This window comes from Sinocyclocheilus anshuiensis, unplaced genomic scaffold (genome assembly GCF_001515605.1).
Source record: "Sinocyclocheilus anshuiensis isolate Anshui unplaced genomic scaffold, SAMN03320099.WGS_v1.1 scaffold552, whole genome shotgun sequence".
NCBI lineage: Eukaryota > Metazoa > Chordata > Actinopteri > Cypriniformes > Cyprinidae > Sinocyclocheilus > Sinocyclocheilus anshuiensis.
In genome coordinates, this window is record NW_015554362.1 from 1,349,870 (window position 1) to 1,372,529 (window position 22,660).

At 36.0% G+C, this 22,660-nt stretch overlaps 3 protein-coding genes across 6 annotated transcripts in view; 1 reads left to right on the plus strand and 2 right to left on the minus strand.

The window, feature by feature from the left end:
• Nucleotides 1-1,774: 1,774 nt before the first annotated feature.
• LOC107671405 (G-protein-signaling modulator 1-like) lies at nucleotides 1,775-7,146 on the minus strand. Of its 2 annotated transcripts, none has more exons than XM_016464322.1 (5): nucleotides 6,849-7,146; nucleotides 6,070-6,570; nucleotides 3,925-4,081; nucleotides 3,593-3,831; nucleotides 1,775-2,196 (listed from the first exon to the last, which is right to left on the minus strand). In XM_016464322.1, the coding sequence occupies exons 1-5, from the start codon at nucleotides 6,909-6,911 to the stop codon at nucleotides 2,062-2,064; spliced, it is 1,095 nt and encodes a 364-aa protein (XP_016319808.1). In that variant the 5' UTR covers nucleotides 6,912-7,146; the 3' UTR covers nucleotides 1,775-2,061. The 2 variants fall into 2 exon arrangements, with proteins under 2 accessions (XP_016319808.1, XP_016319809.1); XM_016464323.1 differs by having other exon boundaries at nucleotides 6,070-6,544; nucleotides 6,849-6,919.
• An 887-nt stretch (nucleotides 7,147-8,033) lies between these two features.
• Nucleotides 8,034-20,290, plus strand: pbx2 (pre-B-cell leukemia homeobox 2). Of its 3 annotated transcripts, none has more exons than XM_016464361.1 (9): nucleotides 8,034-8,455; nucleotides 9,103-9,176; nucleotides 11,531-11,775; nucleotides 12,732-12,922; nucleotides 14,556-14,691; nucleotides 14,828-14,969; nucleotides 16,574-16,668; nucleotides 16,842-16,892; nucleotides 19,171-20,289. In XM_016464361.1, the coding sequence occupies exons 1-9, from the start codon at nucleotides 8,049-8,051 to the stop codon at nucleotides 19,249-19,251; spliced, it is 1,422 nt and encodes a 473-aa protein (XP_016319847.1). In that variant the 5' UTR covers nucleotides 8,034-8,048; the 3' UTR covers nucleotides 19,252-20,289. The 3 variants fall into 3 exon arrangements, with proteins under 3 accessions (XP_016319847.1, XP_016319848.1, XP_016319849.1); XM_016464363.1 differs by lacking the exon at nucleotides 8,034-8,455 and adding an exon at nucleotides 8,773-8,920 and having other exon boundaries at nucleotides 19,171-20,290; XM_016464362.1 differs by lacking the exon at nucleotides 16,842-16,892 and having other exon boundaries at nucleotides 8,039-8,455; nucleotides 19,171-20,288.
• Nucleotides 20,291-20,322: 32 nt separating this feature from the next.
• LOC107671439 (neurogenic locus notch homolog protein 1-like) overlaps nucleotides 20,323-22,660 on the minus strand; it is a 12,508-nt gene continuing 10,170 nt past the window's right edge. Inside the window, exons 10-11 of the mRNA XM_016464360.1 lie at nucleotides 20,929-21,263; nucleotides 20,323-20,850 (exon numbers count right to left, since the gene is read on the minus strand). Of these exons, the coding sequence (XP_016319846.1) occupies nucleotides 20,334-20,850; nucleotides 20,929-21,263 (852 nt within the window). The 3' untranslated portion in view covers nucleotides 20,323-20,333. The remainder of the gene's footprint in view (nucleotides 20,851-20,928; nucleotides 21,264-22,660) is intronic.

Here is a 22,660-nt window from a genome sequence, read left to right on the forward strand (position 1 = left end):
AGGCCGTCATAAATCCAGAGCTGAGGTCAAAGAGGGTCAAGGAAGCGAGCTCAGGCCCGACGCTCTTATTTACTACAGGATCTTCAGCACAAACGCTGACTGTAGCTCATAAAGAATGGCTGTTTATCTCTTATAGTAACTGAATTCAATCAGAGCTTTCAGAGCTATATAAGTCACTGGTGTTCAGCATTCAGTGGAGGAAACTATCTAGATTTCTGTGAGGGGTAGGTTAGGATTTGCTTAAAAAACCTATAACAATCTGTATATAAAAACAATAGAAGTCTATGTAATGTCCCCATTTAGATAGCTAAAGAAACGTGTGTGTGTGTGTGTGTGTGCATAATACTGAAAATTCTCATATCATTCTCATGACAGCTATCAAAAACAATACGTGAGATCTTTGTGCAAATGTTGCATGTTTCTGGCCAAACTTAACTTATTGAAAGCGTTACATTTCAGAAGCTGTGCATATCGATGTGCCACCGTTTTGTGCATGCAGACATTTTCTGCCTCGTGATCTTGTAATTGAGCACAAATTGCTGGTAATGCGCAGGCATTCACAAGCCTGATCGCCGCCGGGGAAGCTTGTGTAAAACCAGGCATGAAAAATACTAATTACCAGTGTTAACAGTGTAGCTGGTGATTTGTGAACAACACCTGACAAGTATCACGCTCTCCCTCAATGAATGCCTCTCAATGAAACGCTTCATTAAGCTGCAGTCCAATGAGAAGGAACATCATGTGTGACCTTCAGCGTGTGTTGAATCCGCATGCTTTAGTCTGTAGTCAGAGTCCCGTGTCCCTGTGGAAAGAGGCTGTGCTATCATTAGCCTTCACGTCTGCTCACCTCCATCACCAGTGAACAGGCAGTTTAATGAGATTTGACTCACATAAGAGGTCTTTACCTTTCCTCATACCGCTCAAAACTCTTTTTTTTGGTCTTTGAACACTATATGTGTGGGTTAAGGTGTAAGAGATGGGTCAACAGTGATTGTAATTACATGCAGGTATTTTTTAAAATATAAGTACAATGTAAAAACGTGTGTACACAATAAGTGCATTGCACCAAATGATTATTTAAATGTAAGTACATAGTAGTTAAGGCCACTTAATATAAAGTGGGACCATATGTATTGATTTTATGATCTGAAACTTAACAAACTTTTTCTTTTTTTTCTGAAATGTTTTTTTGAAAAATGGGCTTTCCTGAATTTCTTAAAAATAATGCAATTTGTTATCCTATTTTGTTATCTAATGCAATAACCTTTATTATATATTTTTAAATGTCCAAATACTTGTTGGGCCTACCGTATTGAACTATAAGTGGACACCATTACTGATCTTACACTAAAATAACACTTTTTTTTCCCACCTCAGAATAAACGCCCATATGGCAAAAATTATATATTTTTATATTATATTTTACAAAATATATTTTAAAAAAATGAACCCAAAATATATTGCTGATAAAATGCATTTATGATATATTTAAAATATATAATAAATTATATACAGTATATATCAAATTTATTATATTTTTTAATTAAAAAATTTTTTTTATTAATTTTTTGCAGCATGTGGGTCCTTCATCCTTCTCAAGTGAGATTAAAATTATTAGTCTCTTTCGCCATCTAGTGGGTGAATCTGGGATGTACGACAGTGAAACTTCATTTAAATCTTACTACAACATTAGAAATGTTTCATCAGTGCTCTTGAGTTTACATGTCTTAACTCATTGATAATAATAACACTAAACATTATAATTCACATTTAAACATTTATTTCCTTACTGTAGCATGTACATAACAGAAAGAGCAGCGATCCTTCAAATGACCTTTATCTTGAAAGCAAGAGATATTCTGTGACTCTCCCATTCTTTATCGAGCTATGAATTCAAGCGCAATAAGTGTAGCAAGAAGTAGTGCAAGTTTTCTTATATTGGTAGTCTGATTTTTATAGTTATTTGGACAGGAAAGAGTCTGACATGATAAACTCACACACTGTGAAGGGCCCAGTAAAGCAGGAACCTCCTGTTTGATTCTCAGCTCATCATAGCATGTATTAATGAACAGGTTTGAGCTCCGTTCTCTGTTCATCCATTCTTCCGCCCTGGACCTTCAGCAACAAAAAAAAGAAATCTTCATCGTCCATCGGTCCTGGAGCTGCACTGCGCTGCTCCTCCAGTCGCCCCTGGGCCTGGGAAAATAAAAATAAAAATATATAAATAAATCAATTCATAATAACAACAACAATAATTATTATAATAATAATAATTATTATTATTATTATTATGATTTTAGAAATAAAAAACATTAGCCTTTACCAATTTGACATTACTGACTAGAAATTATTATATTGATTATAAATGGTTTTGTATTAAAAATTATAAAATACTTTTTAATATTATAAATGATAATTATAATTATAATGAAAACGTTATTACAATAATAATAATTTTAGAAATAAAAAAACATGAGCTTTTACCAATTTGACATTACTGACTGGAAAATATTATATTGATTATAAATGTGTTGTGATAAATAATAATAATAGTTTTAAATATTATAATAAAAAATTCTTCTTATTATTAAAAAGTTAATACGATAATAATAATTTTAGAAATCAAAATCATTAGTCTTTACCAATATGACATTACTAACCAGAAATTATGATATTAATCATAAGCATTTTGCAATTAATAATAATAATAATAATTTTATAAATTAAAAACATTAAATTTAAAAGACCTTTACCAATTTGACATTACTGACTAGAAATTATTATATTGATTATAAATGTTTTGTAATAACAAAAATTCTATATTTTTTTAATACTATAAATTATAATTGTAATTATAATTATTATGAAAAAGTTATTACAATAATAATAATTTTAGAAATAAAAAAAACATTAGCCTTTACCAATTTGACATTACTGACTGGAAAATATTATATTGATTTTAAATGTGTTGTGATAAATAATAATAATAATATTTTTATATATTATAATAATAAATTATTATTATTATTAAAAAGTTAATACAATAATAATAATTTTAGAAATCAAAAACATTAGCCTTTACCAACTTGACATTACTAACCAGAAATTATGATATTAATCATAAACATTCTGCAATTAATAATAATAATAATAATTTTACAAATTAAAAACATTAAATGTAAAAGACCTTTACTGATTTGACATTACTGACCAGAAATTATAAAATTAATTATGATCTTTTTGTACCTTTTGGCAACCAGAGGTTTTAACAGCAAGAAATAAAAACAAACAGTTATTTGTTTTTGAAAAAAAAAAAAAAAATTCTAACATCATGTTGACTATTTTTCTCACACAGTTTAGCTGTGTCTTTTTACACATGAAACTATACAGCAGCCTATGTAATCTTTCTGGAATGGGGTCCCTCATAAGAGGATCATGGTATTTGGGATCCTTGGCATCAACAAGTCTGAGAACCCCTGTGTTTAGTCAAGTTCCTGACATCCTGACATAATTCAAATACAAAGAGGAACATGCAGACTAGGTTATATGTGTCTGTTCCAGTAGTGATAAACAACATCTCAGTAGCGCTCACTTGTGAGTTGACGATCATGTTGTAAAAGTCCTCTTTGGGTGTTTGCATGGGAACAGTCCGGGTGACCTCTGGGATCTTCCAGCTGCTCTTCTTCTGTTTGGCTTTGGGCAGCGGAGGTGGGGGGGCAGAGGGAGCGTTCTGGAGCTCTGCTCGCTGGTCATCCAGTCGACGACCCTGAGAAGTCACCAACAAATCGAAGAACTCCTCCTTCTGCAGGGACGTCATGGAGGAGAACACCACTGTTTGGAAAGACACGGTTCATGAGAGTCCTGTGTGTCGAATTATTTTCCATAATTATGGTGAGGAAATGCATTCAGATTGTGTTTCTTCACCTCTCTGGCTGTGGCGAGGTGTGCTGGGCTCTGAGTAACGCCTCCTGCGGTGCTCCAGACGGAACGAGCAGCGCTGGTCATTGAGTCGCCGGCCCTCTTGTAACGCGAACAACAGCTCACACAAAGCGTCTGGGAAATCTGGAGATATCCTGTGAACCTGAGCGCATCACAAACAAATCATCATCACATCAAATCCTTTCATTGATTAAAGGGACAGTTCACCCAAAATGAGAATTCTGTCATCATGTGCTCACCTTCATGTCGTTCCAAACCTGTATGAGTTTCTTTCTTCTGTTGAGCACAAAAGAAGATATTCTGAAGAATGTAGGTAACCGAACAGTTGATGGTAGAATTGAGTTCTAAGTATTTTTTTCCACATTGTGGAAGTCAATGGCTACCAGCAGCTGTTTGGAAACCAATATTCTTTATTGAACAGAAGAGAGAAACTCATGCATGTTTGGAGTCAAAAGAGTCCATCCATAAGTGTCTAGATATGGCTTAATCTCCAAATGTCAGATTGTTTAGAAAAATAATAGTATCTCCTCAACACAATCCACTCAGTTCCTGACGGATAAAATCAAGGGCTTTTTTTGATGAATATACTTTTTCACTCATAAGCATGCACTTTATAATGCTGATTTTAAATTCTTAATAACGGGATGTGTCAGTTTGCAAATTTCAGGACTAAACTTTTGTATTTTTGTAAATTCCTTTTAAAAGACTTTCTTTTTTTGATGCAAAAAAGGCTTTCTAACCCCATGACAACTAAAGTAACAATCAGAGTCATTATGTGAAACTTTTAAAATATTATTAGTCCATGCCTGTTAGCTTTGGGGCTCATTCACAGTAGTTTTTTTTTTAATTATTATTATTATTATTATATTAACAGTTTTATTCAGCAAGGATGCATTAAATTGATCAAAAGTGACAGTAAATACATTTATAATGTTACAAATGTTTTCTATTTCCAGTAAATCCTGCTCTTTTGAAATCTCTATTCATAAAAGAATCCTGAAAAAAAATATTTATCACTGTGTCCACAAAAATATGAAGCAGCACAAATGTTTTAAACATTGATAATAATAAGAAATGTTTCTTGAGCAGCAAATTAGCATATACTTTTTCACTCATAAGCATGCACTTTATAATGCTGATTTACAAACAGCATTATAACAGCATTATCTTAATAATGGGATGTGTCAGTTTGCAAATTTCAGGACTAAACTTTTGTATTTTTGTAAATTCCTTTGAAAAGACTTTCTTTTTTTGATGCAAAAAAGGCTTTCTAACCCCATGACAACTAAAGTAACAATCAGAGTCATTATGTGAAACTTTTAAAATATTATTAGTCCATGCCTGTTAGCTTTGGGGCTCATTCACAGTAGTTTTTTTTTTAATTATTATTATTATTATTATATTAACAGTTTTATTCAGCAAGGATGCATTAAATTGATCAAAAGTGACAGTAAATACATTTATAATGTTACAAATGTTTTCTATTTCCAGTAAATCCTGCTCTTTTGAAATCTCTATTCATAAAAGAATCCTGAAAAAAAATATTTATCACTGTGTCCACAAAAATATGAAGCAGCACAAATGTTTTAAACATTGATAATAATAAGAAATGTTTCTTGAGCAGCAAATTAGCATATTAGAATAATTTCCGAAGGATCATGTGACATTGATGATGCTGCAAATTCAGCTTTGATCACAGGAATAAATATATTTCAATAGAAAATGCTAATTTTAAAATGAAATAATATTTCACAGTATTACTGCTTTTACAGTATTTTTAATCAAATAAACTCAGCCTTGCTGCACTCTAAAAAATGCTGGGTTATATTTAACCCAGCATTTTTTTTTAGAGTCTGAGCATATAAGAGACTTTTTAAAAACATTAAGAAATCTAACCGACCCCAACCATATGAACATGCTAATATAATAAAAAATAAAATGTTTAAATTTTAGAATGAAAATATCCTAGCTTCAAACTAAAAAAGCAAGCACTTCAAAGGTCCCGCCCACTTAGTGATTCAATAGGAAATATATCAACACAGGAAAGAATCCTGCACTTGTCAAGCCGTTTCATGGTGTCTCAGTTCAGTTAATCATACTATTAAATTTCAGATAATTATTCAACTTTACCGTTTGCTTTGCATCGCCAGGGCACAGTCTGTCTTTGGGCCGCAGTTTTACTTCTCCTTGAGCGCTTGGTTTATCTTGAGTCTCTACTTGTAGCATCTTCTCTGGTCCTGCAGCCGTCCCGTCTGACAGTCCCTTGTCCGTTTTCGTAATATTTTCACGGCCCGCGTGATCTTCCACCTTCTCTTCTTGTTGACTTTCTAGAGTTGCATTCTTCTCCTCATTATTTTCTGCTTGCATTGCTTCACTCTCACCTTTTACACTGTTGTGATCATGTGAACTTCCCTCTGTGGCTTCTCTAATGTCATCCTTTGTGTTTTCATTAGCTGTCCTAACTCTCAGTACGGTCCTTCCTCTGCTGCTGTTTATCGCATCTGAAGGTTCATCCCCCTCTTCGAGGATGAGAAGAGCTTCCAACTGCTTGTCCACCGAGGTTTCAACTTTGACCTCGGAGCAGTTCATCGTAGCTTCTGCTGAGCTGTCCATGGAAGAAAATGTGAGAGCCTATAAAAAGTATGAAGTTAAAGAACTCTCATTTCCATATATTGAACAAGTCGAGACATCGAGAGACACTGAACAGTCGTGCATGTAATCAGCATATACATCTCAAGTATGTCTAATGCCACTTTTTGTAATCTCGCAATTAAAGCGTAGTCTGTAGTAGACATGTGACAACTAATCTTATATAAAATGTTTTCAGTGCACAGCATAGTTATAACATGTAACTGTACTTATTTCAACTCAGATTTAGATAGTAGGTGATATTTTACGGCCCTGCTTACCTTCTCAACTTTAGATGAGTTCAAATGAGGTCCTCTCAGCGGAATGTCAAGTAAAGCCCACATGCATCTCACCTCCGTGTACGAACAATCATTAACTCCCACATATCTCGGCTAAACTATATGAGTGTTTTTCACAAACGAATCTGAAAAGAGCTAGAAGCTGACACGATGCATCGACAACTTCACTGCTTCACAGTCTGCTTGCTCTGTCTCTTCCTGTTCCTCTCTTATGGCCCTGATCCACCCCTATTTATTTAGCCCATTTCAGTTTAACTAGTGGAACAGGCTCATGTGTAGAAATGCACTATAGATGCGCATGATATATTAAACCAACTATTGTTCAAATGCTAAGCTATTTTATAATCATATGTATGAGAAATGTGTGCTGACGCTCAACAGCTCTGAAAGTCTTGCATGTTGAAACTGGCAGCCTGTTTGTTTAACACAGTCTGTGGTTTTGCAGATTTCCTGTTGACTACCAGCAAAACGAGAAGTCAGACTTGGCGATAGAGAATAAGACTTGAGCATGGTGGGGAAACCAAATGAGCGACTAGCATTTAAAATAAGATACTTGACATTCACGTTCCATTTAGCACCAAGAAACATGTGCTGTTTCTCCCCCTGTTGATTACAGTTCAGACCTAAAGCCTCCGGGCCGTGACATGATGACATGTAAACTATGCATTTGCAGAAAGGAATCTTGTATATGTTGAGCAACTCAGTACATGCAAGAATATCACATTTCTGTGATAACTGGCTTTCAAAACTGTGCTTTGATACAAGAGTGAATCTCATGAAAACAGTTATTAGCCATTATTTTAATGATAATTAACCACATTTCTACCCCAAATCATTTTTTGGAATTCTGGAAGTTTCTTAATTTCACTTATCATTCTAATCACTGTAATGTTTTGTTTTATCGAAATCAGCTAACTTAAAGCATAATTGGATTTACATTTCCTTTATCTGTTTATTTCTGATTTTGATTTCAGGATCAAATGCTAACTTAACATGTTCTTGATAGGTTTGTGAGATTTATTCACAAAAACCTTTATCAGCTTTATCATATTTGTGCGTTTACATTTTCCTGGGAACAGAAATCTACATTTTATGGACTTGGTTAGATGAGGTTTCATTTCATTTAACCTCTGAGTGTTTTCATACTGATTTTGACCCATGCAACAGGACTGCGTGGTCACAATGTACTCATATCTTGACTTTTGCATTTGCAGAATGCCTATTTCCATGCAAGGGCACGTTTTTTTTTATCTGTCAATCGCTAGGGGACCCCATCGTGGTGACGCATGGACACACACACACACACACACACACACACACTCATCTATTAATGTACTGTTCAGGATGTTGCAGCCGCAGCAGCCCATCACAGGCAACGGGCCCAGCGCAAGCCGCGGTCTCGGGTTGAACGTCCACCCGGGAATGCATCCCCTTAACCCGGTGCACCCGCATTCTCAACACCGCCCCGATGGAGTCCCCGCGGGCCTCGAAGGCATCGAAAATGGACACGACAACCGCCGAGACATTAAAGATATCCTGCAACAGATCATGACGATTACCGACCAAAGTTTAGACGAAGCTCAAGCAAAGTAAGTAATTTAAAATTATTTCTTTGAAAACCTAACGTACAAGTTTAGCATCGAGCTAACGGTCGCGTGAGACAAGGGCATGCTAAAACATAGAATAATCTATTATCTAACCTTTTTAATGACACCATTTGCTCTCTAATCCAATCAAATACACGTTTATTTGATTTAACAAGACCTAAAATATAAAAAGTTATTACTGTTTAAATAAAGAGCGTGTGCTGAAGTTCACGGCTCAAGTTAGCTGCTTTTGTTTACGTTGTACTTGACTTCAAACAAACTCTTTTTTTCTTCAGTTTTGTAGTATATGCGTTGCAATATAATGATTCGCTATTAGATGTAACATAAATCTATTTATTTTAATGTATCTTATTACAGGAGTAACTTTATCTTTACTCATTCCACAAAAACACAAATCACTGCCTGAAGCTAAGGTGAAAGGCTAATGTGTCAGGAGAATCGAAATCGGTAACGAGTATTTAATATGTTAAAAAATCCAGTTTATATAAAAAGTGAGGTTGTGAAATATTTTATTTTCACTAGCAACGCGATTTCAGTCTTTATATATTTAACGCGAGTCTTACTGTCACGGTTTCATCGGTAGCATGCTAATGTTAGCTAACTGACTGTTGTTTGTTATTTTGTGACAGAAAACACGCTTTAAACTGTCATCGGATGAAACCGGCTTTATTCAGCGTCCTGTGCGAAATTAAAGAGAAAACTGGTGAGTAATGGCCTTGCATTTTGTTTTAGAAGTGGTAAATGGCATAACTAACTTTATAATTGGTTTAAAAGTTGGCGTTGTATTCGGCACAGCCGCCATGTTCTGCAAGAACAAAGCCAGAGAGTGTAAACCTCATAAAAGTGCAATAACTTCAACATTTTCCCTAAATAATCATTTAGATTTGTTTCTAGTTTATAAATATATTCTCAACCCCCATCGTTTGCATGCAATATTGCAGGATTTGAATGTTAAAACAGCACTTTTTACTCAACAATAGCATCATGATTATGGGTTTGACCAGGTATGCAGCTTTTAAAAATTAATCATATAACAAAAAAACAGGGTCAACCCGTATTATTTGCCTGTAATACTAAATTATTTGTGTGCATTCATTTTTATTTTTAAATAGCACTATAAGCACACCAACAACACATGTTTTTTTGTTTGTCTGAAGACCACATTTGCAGTATACCACATTATTTGTATATATGTATTATTTAGGATATCAGTACAAGAACAAAATGGTAATTGGCTTCTATGAGAAAATAACCATCCAGTATATCATCACAAACCTTTTATTTGCATGCAAGAATTGAACTAATAATAATTGCATAATGTATTTGGTTCTTATGAAGTCTTAAGTTTAGGAAATCCCATAAGAGGACTGAGATGTTTACTGTGATGGTTAGTAATTAAATGGCGTTGTGCCTAATGGAGTCTTTTAATTTCCGTGGTTTGGCAAGCTCCCTCACAGCCTGTGGTATTGCATGCAGCGTGTCATTAATCATACACTACTGCAACTATACACTGTTTATTGTACAGCGCTGTCTAGTAACATTTTGTAAAGTATAAATAAAATAAAATCTCTCCTAATTAGAGTATGTGTAATAGAATAAAGCGGTATTTAGGGTGGTTGCAATGTTAAAGCAGTGATGACACAGGAACTGCTTAATGTTTTACCCTTGACTGAAGCACTTAACCTTGTGTTGCTCCAAGGAATAAATTAAAATGAATTTAAACTCATATTTATCTTGTAGGTCATTGACTGCCTTTACAATAATCAAATATGTTGGATTGTAATATTTCTACTCCTGAGAAAATTAAGGGTTTTAAATAAGTTAACCCAAATTTAGTTTTAAGAAATATGGGTCTTGTATATCTTATTTGCTCTCTGTTTTAAATTTGAGCAACTCAAATATAGTTTTTATAGCATGAATATAGACAAATAATTTGGTATGGCTTTTAAATAAACAAAGTCATTACAATATACTTTGTGAAATTATATCTTTGTATTATATCTATTAATGTTTTATTGTTATACATACTATTCACATGCAAAATTTCTTACATTTGACGTTCAAATACCAGTGTACTAATACAATTAGTTATCTGTATTTTTAAATGTAAACATAATATGGTGAATCAAGGCCGTCCTTAGGGGTGTGCAACTGGTGCGTTCGCACCGTGTCCCGCGCTTGAGGGGGCCCCGTGGTGAACGGGGAAAAAACATGGGAAAACTTCATCACTCATAATGCACTTGGCTCAATTATGGCGCTTTTCCACTGCATGGTACGGCTCGGTACGGTTCACTTTTGGGGGGTTTTCCACTGGGTTACAGTACCTGGTACCTGGTACTTTTTTTAGTACCACCTCTGTTGGGGTTCCAAGCGAACCGTACCGTTACCAAAACGTGACGTGTAAACTCTGCTGATCACGGATTGGCCGGAGAGAATCGTCACTACCTGCGTCACTGAACTTGCGACACAAACACAAAAGAACCGCTAGATTTAAATCAGCACAGCCAGCGAAGGATCGAATGCAACTGTTTTGAACGAGCGCACCTTTTTTTAACAACCAAAAAGTGGCTGTTCCCCTTGTTGAGGAAGTACAGACGTTCCTCTCGTTGATAGCAGAGGAGCGGATCCAGCGAGAGCTTGATGGGGCGACGCAGAATGAAAAAGTTTTTTAGGAGTCGCGGCAATAGAGGCGGCGCAACTATAACGACATGTGAATTATCCCTCCCACTCTAAAGCGGTACTGAACTGCAGTGGAAACGCAAACCGAGCCGTGCCGTGTCGTACCATACTGAGCCGAGCCGAGTCGTACCACCGTCATTAGACTGTATGTAAGCAGGGCTTCAAAAATGTGAAAGTGCGATCTGTAGTTTTCACAAAAGTGGTAATACATGCCATACGGCGGACTTTTGCTGACAAATAAACGGGGTATCGTGGTGTAGGCAACACGGAAAACTAATACACAATGTTCATTTACTTATACTAACCACATTGTAACAATACAAAGCTGGTTGAAAATTGGTGAACTTGCCTTTTAATGGATACATTTCCTATTTACAGGTCTTTCCATGAGAAATGCTCAGGAGGAGGAGCCTCCAGACCCACAGCTCGTGCGATTGGACAACATGCTGCTGGCCGAAGGTGTGGCTGGTCCAGAGAAGGGGGGCGGAGCCGCTGCTGCGGTCTCTGCCGCGACCAGCTCTGGTGGGATGTCACCTGACAGCTCACTGGGGCACTCCGACTATAAAAGCAAGTTGAGCCAAATTCGGAACATTTACCACACAGAGCTGGAAAAATACGAGCAGGTACATATCGCTGCCATTGTGCTGGGTAGCCACGCCCCCAGCAAAATCTCATTGGTCCAGAATCCTGCATCACATGGCTTTTTCAGCTGCCTTGTTTCTGGAAGTATATTTTTCATTCACTATTTCCATAGGGATTTAAAAAAAATCTTGTTTAAAGAATTAGAAGAAGTGAACCAAACCAGTGAATCACAACTTTACAAACTTTGATTTGAAGCAAAAAATATTTGAAAATCAGCCAAAAGACAAGGCTTAACAGCTTTAATGAGGAAAGGAACTGCAAGCCCATGAAGCATTGTGAATGACATTGAATTGAAATAATTGTATTAAAAACAATGGAGAAATGTAAGGTTGTTGATTTAAGGATGTTGATTAAATGTAAAGAAACTATATTTTACTTTTAGTGCAAAATATGGATATTACAAAAATTACAAGTACAAAAATTTGAAGTAGTTTAAGATCATAAGGAGACTGACTTGATTATGCCGCTCGCAGTGCTTCATGGGAGTGGATGGGCGCTGAAGAGATCATTTGCTTGTTTCGGTTCTCTGTTTGGTGGAGATTTTTCTGCAGAATCGTGGGTGATGTAGTTTTTCATCAGGAAATCCACTTTTAAACATGATTTTTTTTTAAATAAGTTGAAATAAAGCAGACTGATGGTTTTAATCAAAGCATATAATGTCAATTAATAACCTTGTCGCTCACAGTAGGTCTCACTTTAGTGGTTTATAAGTTATTGTTCAAAATCAGTTCCTCTATGGAGAAAATGAATGGGATTTTTACTTCCAGAACCCAACTGTTGCACTCTGAGTTTGAAATTTGTTTGTGTTTTTGTCATTTTGCACACAATTTTTCTTTGTGTAAGGACAGAAAATGGATGTCTGAATTAAGAAAACACGTGTTCTAAATGTCCTGAGTGATACAAAGCAGCTGCTTTCTAATCTCGTTGCTGTTTCCAGGCCTGCAGTGAGTTCACTACCCATGTTATGAACCTGCTGAGGGAGCAGTCTCGCACCCGGCCCGTGTCTCCACGTGAGATCGAGCGCATGGTGGCCATCATCCACCGCAAGTTCAGCTCCATCCAGTCGCAGCTCAAACAGAGTACCTGTGAAGCGGTCATGATACTGCGCTCACGCTTTCTGGACGCCAGGTGGGTTTGAAATGCATTTTGTGATATTAAATCTTTGCTTTCAATTAGGCCTGGTCGATAAAAACGGTATTGATATTTATCGATGGTACACCTTCTTCGATAATGATATAAAAAATGTTCGATATAGGCACGTGCTATGAGTGACGCAGACAGCACACACAAACACGAACACATGCTGAATTGAGTGATTTGAATGTTAGGAGTGCGAGGGAGCGTCATCAGTGGCGCACGAGTTGCAGTGATAACGATGTAAGTGACGTTGTTGCATTTTGATGTTTTGTTAGTCTAGCCCACAAGACGCGCCGCTGCTGCGTTATGCATTCAAAATATTAGAAAAATATAGAAGGTCAATGCGGAGAAGATCTTGATTAGGTGAAAACCAAAACCAAGCCATTCACACAGATGCATATTCAGCACATTTTTAGACAGACAAATATGACAGCTGCACTCGCGCCTCACACAAGAGATGTAGCCATGCAAAGTTAAAACAGTTTAAACTTTTAGAAAACACGTCGCAAACTTGTGGAGGTTTATTCCTTTTCACTGCGTCTCTTACGTTTTTAAATGCAATCTGCGTGATGGGCGATTCGGCTCTTTGTATTAAGCAATGCATAAATACAAGATGCTGTTTTGTTCATAATTGTTTATGCAATTTACAAAATTATATTTGATTTATGTGAGTTAATTTAGACGTAATGCACGTTTTTTATAGACAGTTATTTCCCTGCGTTGACATTATGTGCTGCATTATATTGCTCATTGCGCCCTCCTGTGGCCTCGGGAGACAAGAAAAAAGTTTCCTTAAGACCTATTTAATCTGCATATAAAACATTAGAAATTAGATATTTGTTTAATTTTTATTTTGTGTTTGACTGTTAAAACAAAAACAAAAATTGTTGTTTGTCTCAATAAATTGGGTTACTTTAAAAATACAGTGGTTAAATTTAAACACTTTTTTTTTTATTGCTCTTTGTTTTAAAAAAGGTTATAAAACAAATGTCAATAATTATCGATACCGAACGATATGAAACATTATATCGTTGATCAATTTTTTAGCTATATCGCCCAGCCCTACTTTCAATATCAGAAAGTAAATTGTTCAGGCTTTCTCCATGGTCTTAAATGTCTTAAGGTGCCTCAGTTTAAGGCCTTAAAAGGTCTTAAATTAGAGCAGAAAGTCTTAAATTCATAAAGACATGGCATTAAATGTTTCATGCATTGCAAAAAATGAATATCTGTGTTTTTGTTTTCCAATACAAAAATCTAAACATATTCAGAATACATCTACTTGAGCAGTCTTGAAAAACTGAACAAATTTAAATGCTTAAAACAAGAACAAATATCTGTCAATGGGGAATGAAAACTTGTTTTCCCTTTCAATTCAATAAATTTTACTGAGCACATTGACATATATTTGTTCATGCTTTAGTCAGAAACTCACTTCATATTGACAGAGAACATGCATATAATTTTCCCTTCAGTTTATTCCTTAATTTTTCTTTACTGGGTCTTAAAAAGGTCTTTAAAAAGTCTTAAATTTACCGTCATAAAATCTGCAGAGACCCTGTTTGTTCTTCATGCAGATGTTGATTTCAGATATTTGTTTGACTATGACATTTTCTTGCTTTGTCAGGCGTAAACGGCGTAATTTTAGTAAACAGGCCACAGAGGGCCTGAACGAGTATTTCTATTCACATCTCTCGAACCCTTACCCGAGCGAGGAGGCCAAAGAAGAGCTGGCCAAGCAGTGCAGTATCACTATGTCTCAGGTACGAGCTCCTCTATCAGATCTAATAGGCTTGTTTTCTTTTGAGTGTTTGAGAGGAGCCTGGCTCTCAGTGCACTATGGGAGCGTCCGGTCATCAGAGACGGATCAGTTTCATTTTGGCTCTGAAATCGTAACAGGTGTCCAACTGGTTTGGCAACAAGAGGATTCGCTATAAGAGGAACATTGGGAAGTTCCAGGAAGAGGCCAATCTGTATGCCATGAAGACGGCCTTAGGGGCGACACAGAGTGAGGAATCACCCCACACTCCAAACTCCACTGGTTAGTTCAAATCTTTAGCTCTGGCGAGGCGTTTTCACACTAGTTTTGGAGATTTGAAATTGGATTGAGCGATATATTTAATACTTATTAAGAAACAGCAATATTTACCTACATATATTTTGCTGAAACTGAAAAATGACAAAGACTTGTGAGTGATCATTCAAACACATTTCTTGAATCTGTTCATTGAATTGAACAATTGGATTCACTGAGATGAATCAATCAAATTAAATGAAACCAAAATTGTGCAAACATGTTTTCAACTGTAACGTGATTAAATAAGTTTGAAAGCAATAAATATATATTTTGTTGTTTAACAATTTAAACAATATATGAAGAGTTCATTTGCAAAAACTGATAACTCCATTTTTATTTATTTTTTTCAGAAATCAAGTTTTTTTTAATTGCGCATTCCAAGTAATATCAGTCAAACTGCAGTTGGGTTGTTTTGATTAAGTAATAATAACTTAAACAAATACATTTTTTTTTTTACATATTAAAAGTTTGTTTTATAGCAGAAGCAGATAACTCCAACAGTCGTTTTTTTGGCAAAAAGCAGATAACTCCACATTTCATGTTTTAGAGTTTAAAAAAACACTGGTTTAATCTTTGTAATCTCCTCAGATGACAATGTAGATGCCTGACAAACGTTGTTGTTGTTGTGATCATAAACTGTATGGATGTGATTAAAACGTTTCAGCTTTTATTTTCCTTTTTCGCCCTGAAGAAGATATCACCGGTTCATCAAGTTCGTCGAAATTATCCATCCTCGATCACTTTTAGTTAGCTTTGAGAAACTCCTCTCAGCTAGCACGTCTTTTCAAAGTGAAAGTAGCCTTGTCACCTGACATGAATACAGCGTTCTGATTCGCTAAAATGGATTTATCGGCTTCTGTTCAAAACAACAAGGGCGCTTGTCGGCTTCTGCAGTAAAACGTGAACTCGCGATGCCTTGAAAGTGGACAAAACCGGCTTTTTTGACAAAACGTGTTTAGGGTTCAGATCGCGCTATATGTGGAGAATAATGCACGGCAATCAGCTCATTTTTAAGTGCCGTTTATCGTTTTTTGCAAATGAACTCTTCATATTAATATACTGTTCAAAAGTTTGGGACCATTTTAATGTTTTTAAAATCTAATAACCTCACCAAACCTGCATTTATTTGAACAAAAATACTGTAAAAGCAGTAAAGTGAAATATTACTACAATTTTAAATAACTGTTTTTTTTTTTTAATGTATTTTAAACTGTCATTTATTCCTATGATGTAAAGCTGAATTTTCTGCACCATTACTCCAGTCTTCAGTGTCACATGATCCTTCAGAAATCATGCTAATATGCTGATTTGCTTCTCAAGAAGCATTTCTTATTATTATTTATCAATGTGGAAAACAGTTGTGCTGCTTCATATTTTTGTGGAAAATGTTTTTCAGGATTCTTTGAATAGAAAGTCCAAAAGAACAGCGTTTATTTGAAATAAAAAAAAATTCAAACATTATATATGTCTTTTCACTTTTGATCAATTCAGTGCATCCTTGCTTCAGACTTCTGCACAGTATCACAATATGATATATAATTTAATATATACACCTCTCATTCTTCCAGGCTCAGGGTCGTTCTCGATGTCAGGGTCAGCTGACTGCTTCCTTGGAGTTCCTCCAATGAACGGAGGTCAGCCTCCCTATCACATGGGGGCTCAGGTACGACTCTCTCAAACTCAAACAGCATTCCTGCTCCCCTGCCGCATGTCATTGTCCCTGTGCATGTGTTAGGATCTCGCTGGTTCAGTAACATTAGAGGGAATGATGTGGTTTTGTGTGTTGGCTTTGCCATGCAGCTCTGCCTAAATGTCCTTTTCCTCTCTCTCTGGTAGGATGCTCAATCACGCTTCTTAGAAAGACTCTATAGTACCAGCGAGAGCCGGGTGAGGAGCTCATTACACGCATGCTCGGTGTCTGCCCTCTATCCATCTCGCTTTTTAAGTGACTTGCATGCACATCACTGTGATCTGTGATCTTTACTTGTTTATGCTTTTTTGCAAGGATTCACATGCTCTGTTGATTATAATTAAGGTCTATTCACATCAAGAGCGATGTGTGAAGTTGCACATGATTTATTTATGAGAAACATTCACACATATGAACAAATGTGAATTACACTTATATGTATCATATATGTATCACATATATACTCTTTGATTGGAAGTATCCAGAAAAAAAATGGAACGAAATACGAATGTAGCTTGATATAATGATAATAATATTGGGTCTATTGTTAGTAAAAATAGTAAATAAGGTGCTTTGTAAATTCTTAAAGTATTATTATTATCATCATCATCGTGATCTGATAGTACCGATTTCACTTCAAATAATTGTGAAATATAAATATATCTTGTTAAAATGATATTAATAGTGTATTATTAGTAATAAAAATAATTGTGCTGTATAAATGTTAGTTATTAGAATTTAATTGTATTGTTGTTAAATGTAAATTAATCTCTAAATTAAATCAGAATATTATCAGATTTCACTTGCTTTAAGCATAAAACAGGAATATATTGATAGAACGACAATATATTAGTCATAAAAATATTAGTAATAGAAATAAAGTGTGGTATAAATGTTTAAATTGCATTATTATTTTTGTTATTATTATCTGACCGTATATATTTCACTTGCATTAAATAAGTGTTAAATAGTAATATATCTTGAAATAATGATAATAGTGTTCACTTATTAGTAATAAAATAATACATGTGATCAGCTTCTCATTAATAATGTGCACCATTTTACAAAATAGCTTTTGATTTATTAAAAGAAGAAAGCATTGCGTTTACAATATGGCTTCTGCAGTGAAATCACTAAATGTCCATATAAAAGAAGTGAACGCTAACACGTTACTTTGAACACAATGTGAACAACATGAAAATAATGTCAAATGTTTTCCTCATATCAATCCAAACTATTACTTTCAGCTGGATCATTGAAAATAACATCTTCAGCATATGCTTAAGCTAATTTTTTTTTTCACCCAATATGAATAGGCCTTAAAGGGATAGTTCACCTAAAAATGAAAATTACCCCATGATTTACTCACCCTCAAGCCATCCTAGGTGTGAATGACTTTCTTCTTTCAGATGAATACAATCGGAGTTCTATTAAAAACATGTCTCTGGCTCTTCCAAGCTTTAGAATCGCAGTGAATGGGTGTTGATATTCAATAGTCCATTAGAAGTCCAATAAAGTGCATCCACATACGTCAGTTAGCGGAAGCTAGAGATTACGGTTTATAAAGTTTTAAAGGGGTCATAGGATGCCCATTTTCCACAAGTTGATATGATTCTTTAGGGTCTTAATGAAAAGTCTGTAACATAGTTTGGTTAACATTTTTCAATGGTAGTGTAAAAAAAACACCTTTTTTACCCTGTCAAAAACAGCTCTTTTCAACTCAAGCCGTTTTTGTAGCATTTTCCTTTAAATGTTAATGAGCTCTGCTGACCCCGCCCCTCTCTTCCGAGCTGCTCTCAGAGAGACGGTTTACTTCAGCCGCATTCATTGTCAAACTTGCTAATCTACACATTGTTAGGAAAGGCGATTTGCAAAGATTCATTACAAAACATTATACTCACTTCTTCTGTAGATGAGGCTGGTTCATGAATGATTCGCGCGAACATGGACGCATTTATGTAGATCGGGGGCGCATTCCCTTCAAAAACAATGTAATCCACTGCGTCTTCAGCGGCTCAGATGTCGGGAGTAAAGGCCCGTTCACACCAAGCAAAAGTGCATGTAGCATCCTATGACCCCTTTAAATATGGATATTTTTCTTACACAAATGCATCGATTTGCTTCAGAAGGCCTTTATTAACCTCCTGCAGCCGTGTGGAGAACTTTTTGTGATGGATGGATGCACTTTATTGGACTTCTATTGGACTTTTGAATTTCACCCATTCACTGCCATTATAAAGCTTGTATCAGCCAGGACATTTCTTAATATAACTCAGATTGTATTCATCTGAAAGAAGAATGTCATATACACCTAGGATGGCTTGAGGGTGAGTAAATCATGGGGTAATTTTCATTTTTGGGTGAACTATCCCTTTAAATACTGTCATGGATGCTAGTATTTTAATATGTTTAGAGATCTCTGTACATGACGACTTCTGTTTGTATGGTTTTAACAGCAGTTTTCTGTCTCTGCAGACTAATGGTAACTGGCAGGAGCAGAACACGCCACCCTCCGCCACTTCACCCGGCAGCGATCACTCCGACAACTCTGACTGATGAGCTCCTTCCGCTGACGTCCCGCTCAGACACGGGAGGACAAACGGAATGACGAAAGAATGATGGTCACTCGTCTACCCAACTGCAGTTTTAGTTTTTCGCATTTTTGTTTTTAGAAGCTCATTATCAGACTTGACATTGAGCCTCATTCATGAAACACGAGCAGAGATTTTAAATCGTTTGTAAATCGTTCATAAAGCCGTTTTTATGAAAATTGTCGTATTCCATTCAATACGGTAATTTACAAAAGAATGGGCCTCATTAATGAAGCATGAAGTAAATTGTTTGTAAAATGTTTATTTTTTGCATTCAGTTCAATGTGAGCAGAACAGATTTCAGTCTCATGTATATATATATATATATATATGTGTATGTGTGTGTGTTTGTGTGTGTAAAGCTAATTTACTTAAGTTTGTGTTACAGTTCATGCAGTTTATGCATATGCATACATATGTGTGTGTGTAAATGTGTATATATATAGTTTTACAAACAACTTAAGCATCTGTTGAGCTTTTGTTTCATGAATAAGGCCCTTTTTTCTGTTTGGATGAATGAGTGTGTTTGTGTGAGAGAGGAGCTGGATGAGATCTTGGCGTATATTTGCCGTTATGTATTTTATTTTAGTTTTATTTCACTTTTCCACTACATTAAAACTTCCACTATTTGTTACTGCAATATCTGGATGTTGAAAGGGGAACTTTTTAAACTGCATTAAGACTGCTTTCATTATAGTTATTATATTATTATCATCACTGCTCTATATTGTTTATTCAGAGCTCAGATAGAATTGGCTTTGGTGAAGGGGGCAAAAGAGAAAAATCCAAAGATTGTTTTTTTTTCACATGTGTGCGTTTCTCTTTTTTACTGGGTTTGTGTATGTATCAGTTATATGAATGAGGTGTGTTTGCTGTCTTTATTTACCGTTTGAATGAGTATATCAACAGTGCTGTCTTTTCTCTGTACAGTGAAACACCTGTATTCTCTACCTCTTTTACAATAAAGACTGTCTGTACACATTCATCATTTGCAACAACAGTTTTATGCATTTTCAGTAGTCTAATTCCTTTTTTCTTTATCTTCTCTCACATGCTGCTTTGGATGGTGACGGCGGGCTCATTACTGACCCTCTCACAGATTTTGGAGTTGCAGTTCCTTATATTCTCCCTCTCAGAGTCCATCTGAGGTGCACTGGGCCCGTTCCCTGTGGTTTTGCTATCTGATTGGCTGGCCGCTACTCTTGGGTGGGGCATGATAACTATTTCTACATGCTCATTGGCTATTTTTTCGACTGGCACGGCTACGGACAACTCTGGATGGTTGCCACTGGAGCGGCGGTTCAGTGCATGCTGGGTACAGGAGAACGAGCGCTGTCGTGGTGCGGGTTGTGGAGACCAGAAGTGAGGCGTTGCCGCTCGAGTAATGTCCTGGGTCATCTCCCTCTCCTCGTCCTCCGCCTCTGACGTCACTTCCTGGAGAGTGCTGATAGGCCGAGTTGGGCGGCCAAGAATCCTTGGGCTGACCAATGCCATTGCTGATTGGTTGGGGGCTGAACACCAGTTCTGGGGGGAGGAGCATTGGATTCTTCCCATCTGCCAATCACTGTTGAGAACAAAACATGTGAGCATGCTGGTAAAATTGTATATGCAACTGGAAGGAACAGCTGCAGAGCTGACTTACGTAGGTGGAGGTGTTGACATCCCCCTGTGGCCGATGACCCCCGAAAACGAGGCACTTCTTCCAGGCAGACATGGAGGTGAAGCGACCCAAGGAGAATAGACGTACGTGCGATCGTCCCAGAGCACCTCAGTGGCGGGATCTTGAGGAACCGCCACCCTGGGAACCCTGTGAGCCAATAGGAGCTCGAGGACCTGATGATGTAATCCCTCTTGAGCCACATCCAATGGCCGCCGCCCCTTGCAGTCAGACAGATCTTGATTGGCCCCGTTGAGCAGCAGGAATCGAGTGGTGTCATAGCAACCATGGAGAGCCGAGAGAAACAAAGCTGTTTCACCCTATACAGAAAGATTGAGTTTTATTCCATTAGTATTGGAGGATTACTATCGTATGTTCGTTCGTTTGTACATTCTATCCATCCATCCATCCATCCATCGTCCTGTCTGTCGTTCCATCTATCTATCTATCTATCTATCTATGTATCATCTGTCCGTCCGTCCGTCATTCGTTTGTACATTCTATCTATCTATCTATCTGTCTGTCTATCTGTCTGTCTGTCTGTCTGTCGTCCTGTCGTTCTGTCTGTTGTTCCATCCATTCATCGTTCTATCTATCTATCTATCTATCTATCTATCTAATTAAGACTGCTTTCATTATAGTTATTATATTATTATCATCACTGCTCTATATTGTTTATTCAGAGCTCAGATAGAATTGGCTTTGGTGAAGGGGGCAAAAGAGAAAAATCCAAAGATTGTTTTTTTTTCACATGTGTGCGTTTCTCTTTTTTACTGGGTTTGTGTATGTATCAGTTATATGAATGAGGTGTGTTTGCTGTCTTTATTTACCGTTTGAATGAGTATATCAACAGTGCTGTCTTTTCTCTGTACAGTGAAACACCTGTATTCTCTACCTCTTTTACAATAAAGACTGTCTGTACACATTCATCATTTGCACTTAAATATTGTTTTTCTAAGCAAACGATCAGTTTCACCTTTATGTTTATCGTTGAAAAATGTTTACTTAAAATATGGCAATTGTAGCCCATTTTACTTACATATTTCAGTCAAGTTGGACTCTATGGAAGTAGCGTCTCACAAAAGCGAGAAAATTTGGTTACTGACACCATTGTGAAAGATACACTGGAGTGGACCATTCTAGAATCTTCATCTCATGTGAGTGCACTTCATGTTAAATACATTTACTATTCATTTCTTTAGGTATAATACTTTTTTTGTGGACTACATTAGTGAACACCGCAAACCCTCCTAAACTCTAAAATGGAGAGCAGATCAGGTGGCAAGAAAATGCAATAAAATATAATAGAATGAATTTCTTAAACTCGATTTCAAGAGCATGTCCAAATTATATTTCATCCCTAAATCAAAAGAAGGATTTTTTTTCTTACAGAAAATTAAGCCTATTTTTTAGCTTAATATTGTATGATAATTAATATTTGAGTTCATTATGATACTGTAATATAGTTATTGTAATATATGATGTTATTATTTGCATGAAAATCAAGCAATTCCTGTAGTGCAAAAAAATCTAATTCTCACTGCTGTAGTGATAAGATTTTTTTTTATTTGTATATTTTGTGTTGTATTATATTAAAGTAAACCCTAAATTAATATAAAGCAAAACATTATAACTTATAACAAATATAACAGTAATCAGGGAAAAATTAAGGGGGAAAATCTGTTTTGTTGTCATAAAAACAATGTAAAAAAAATTA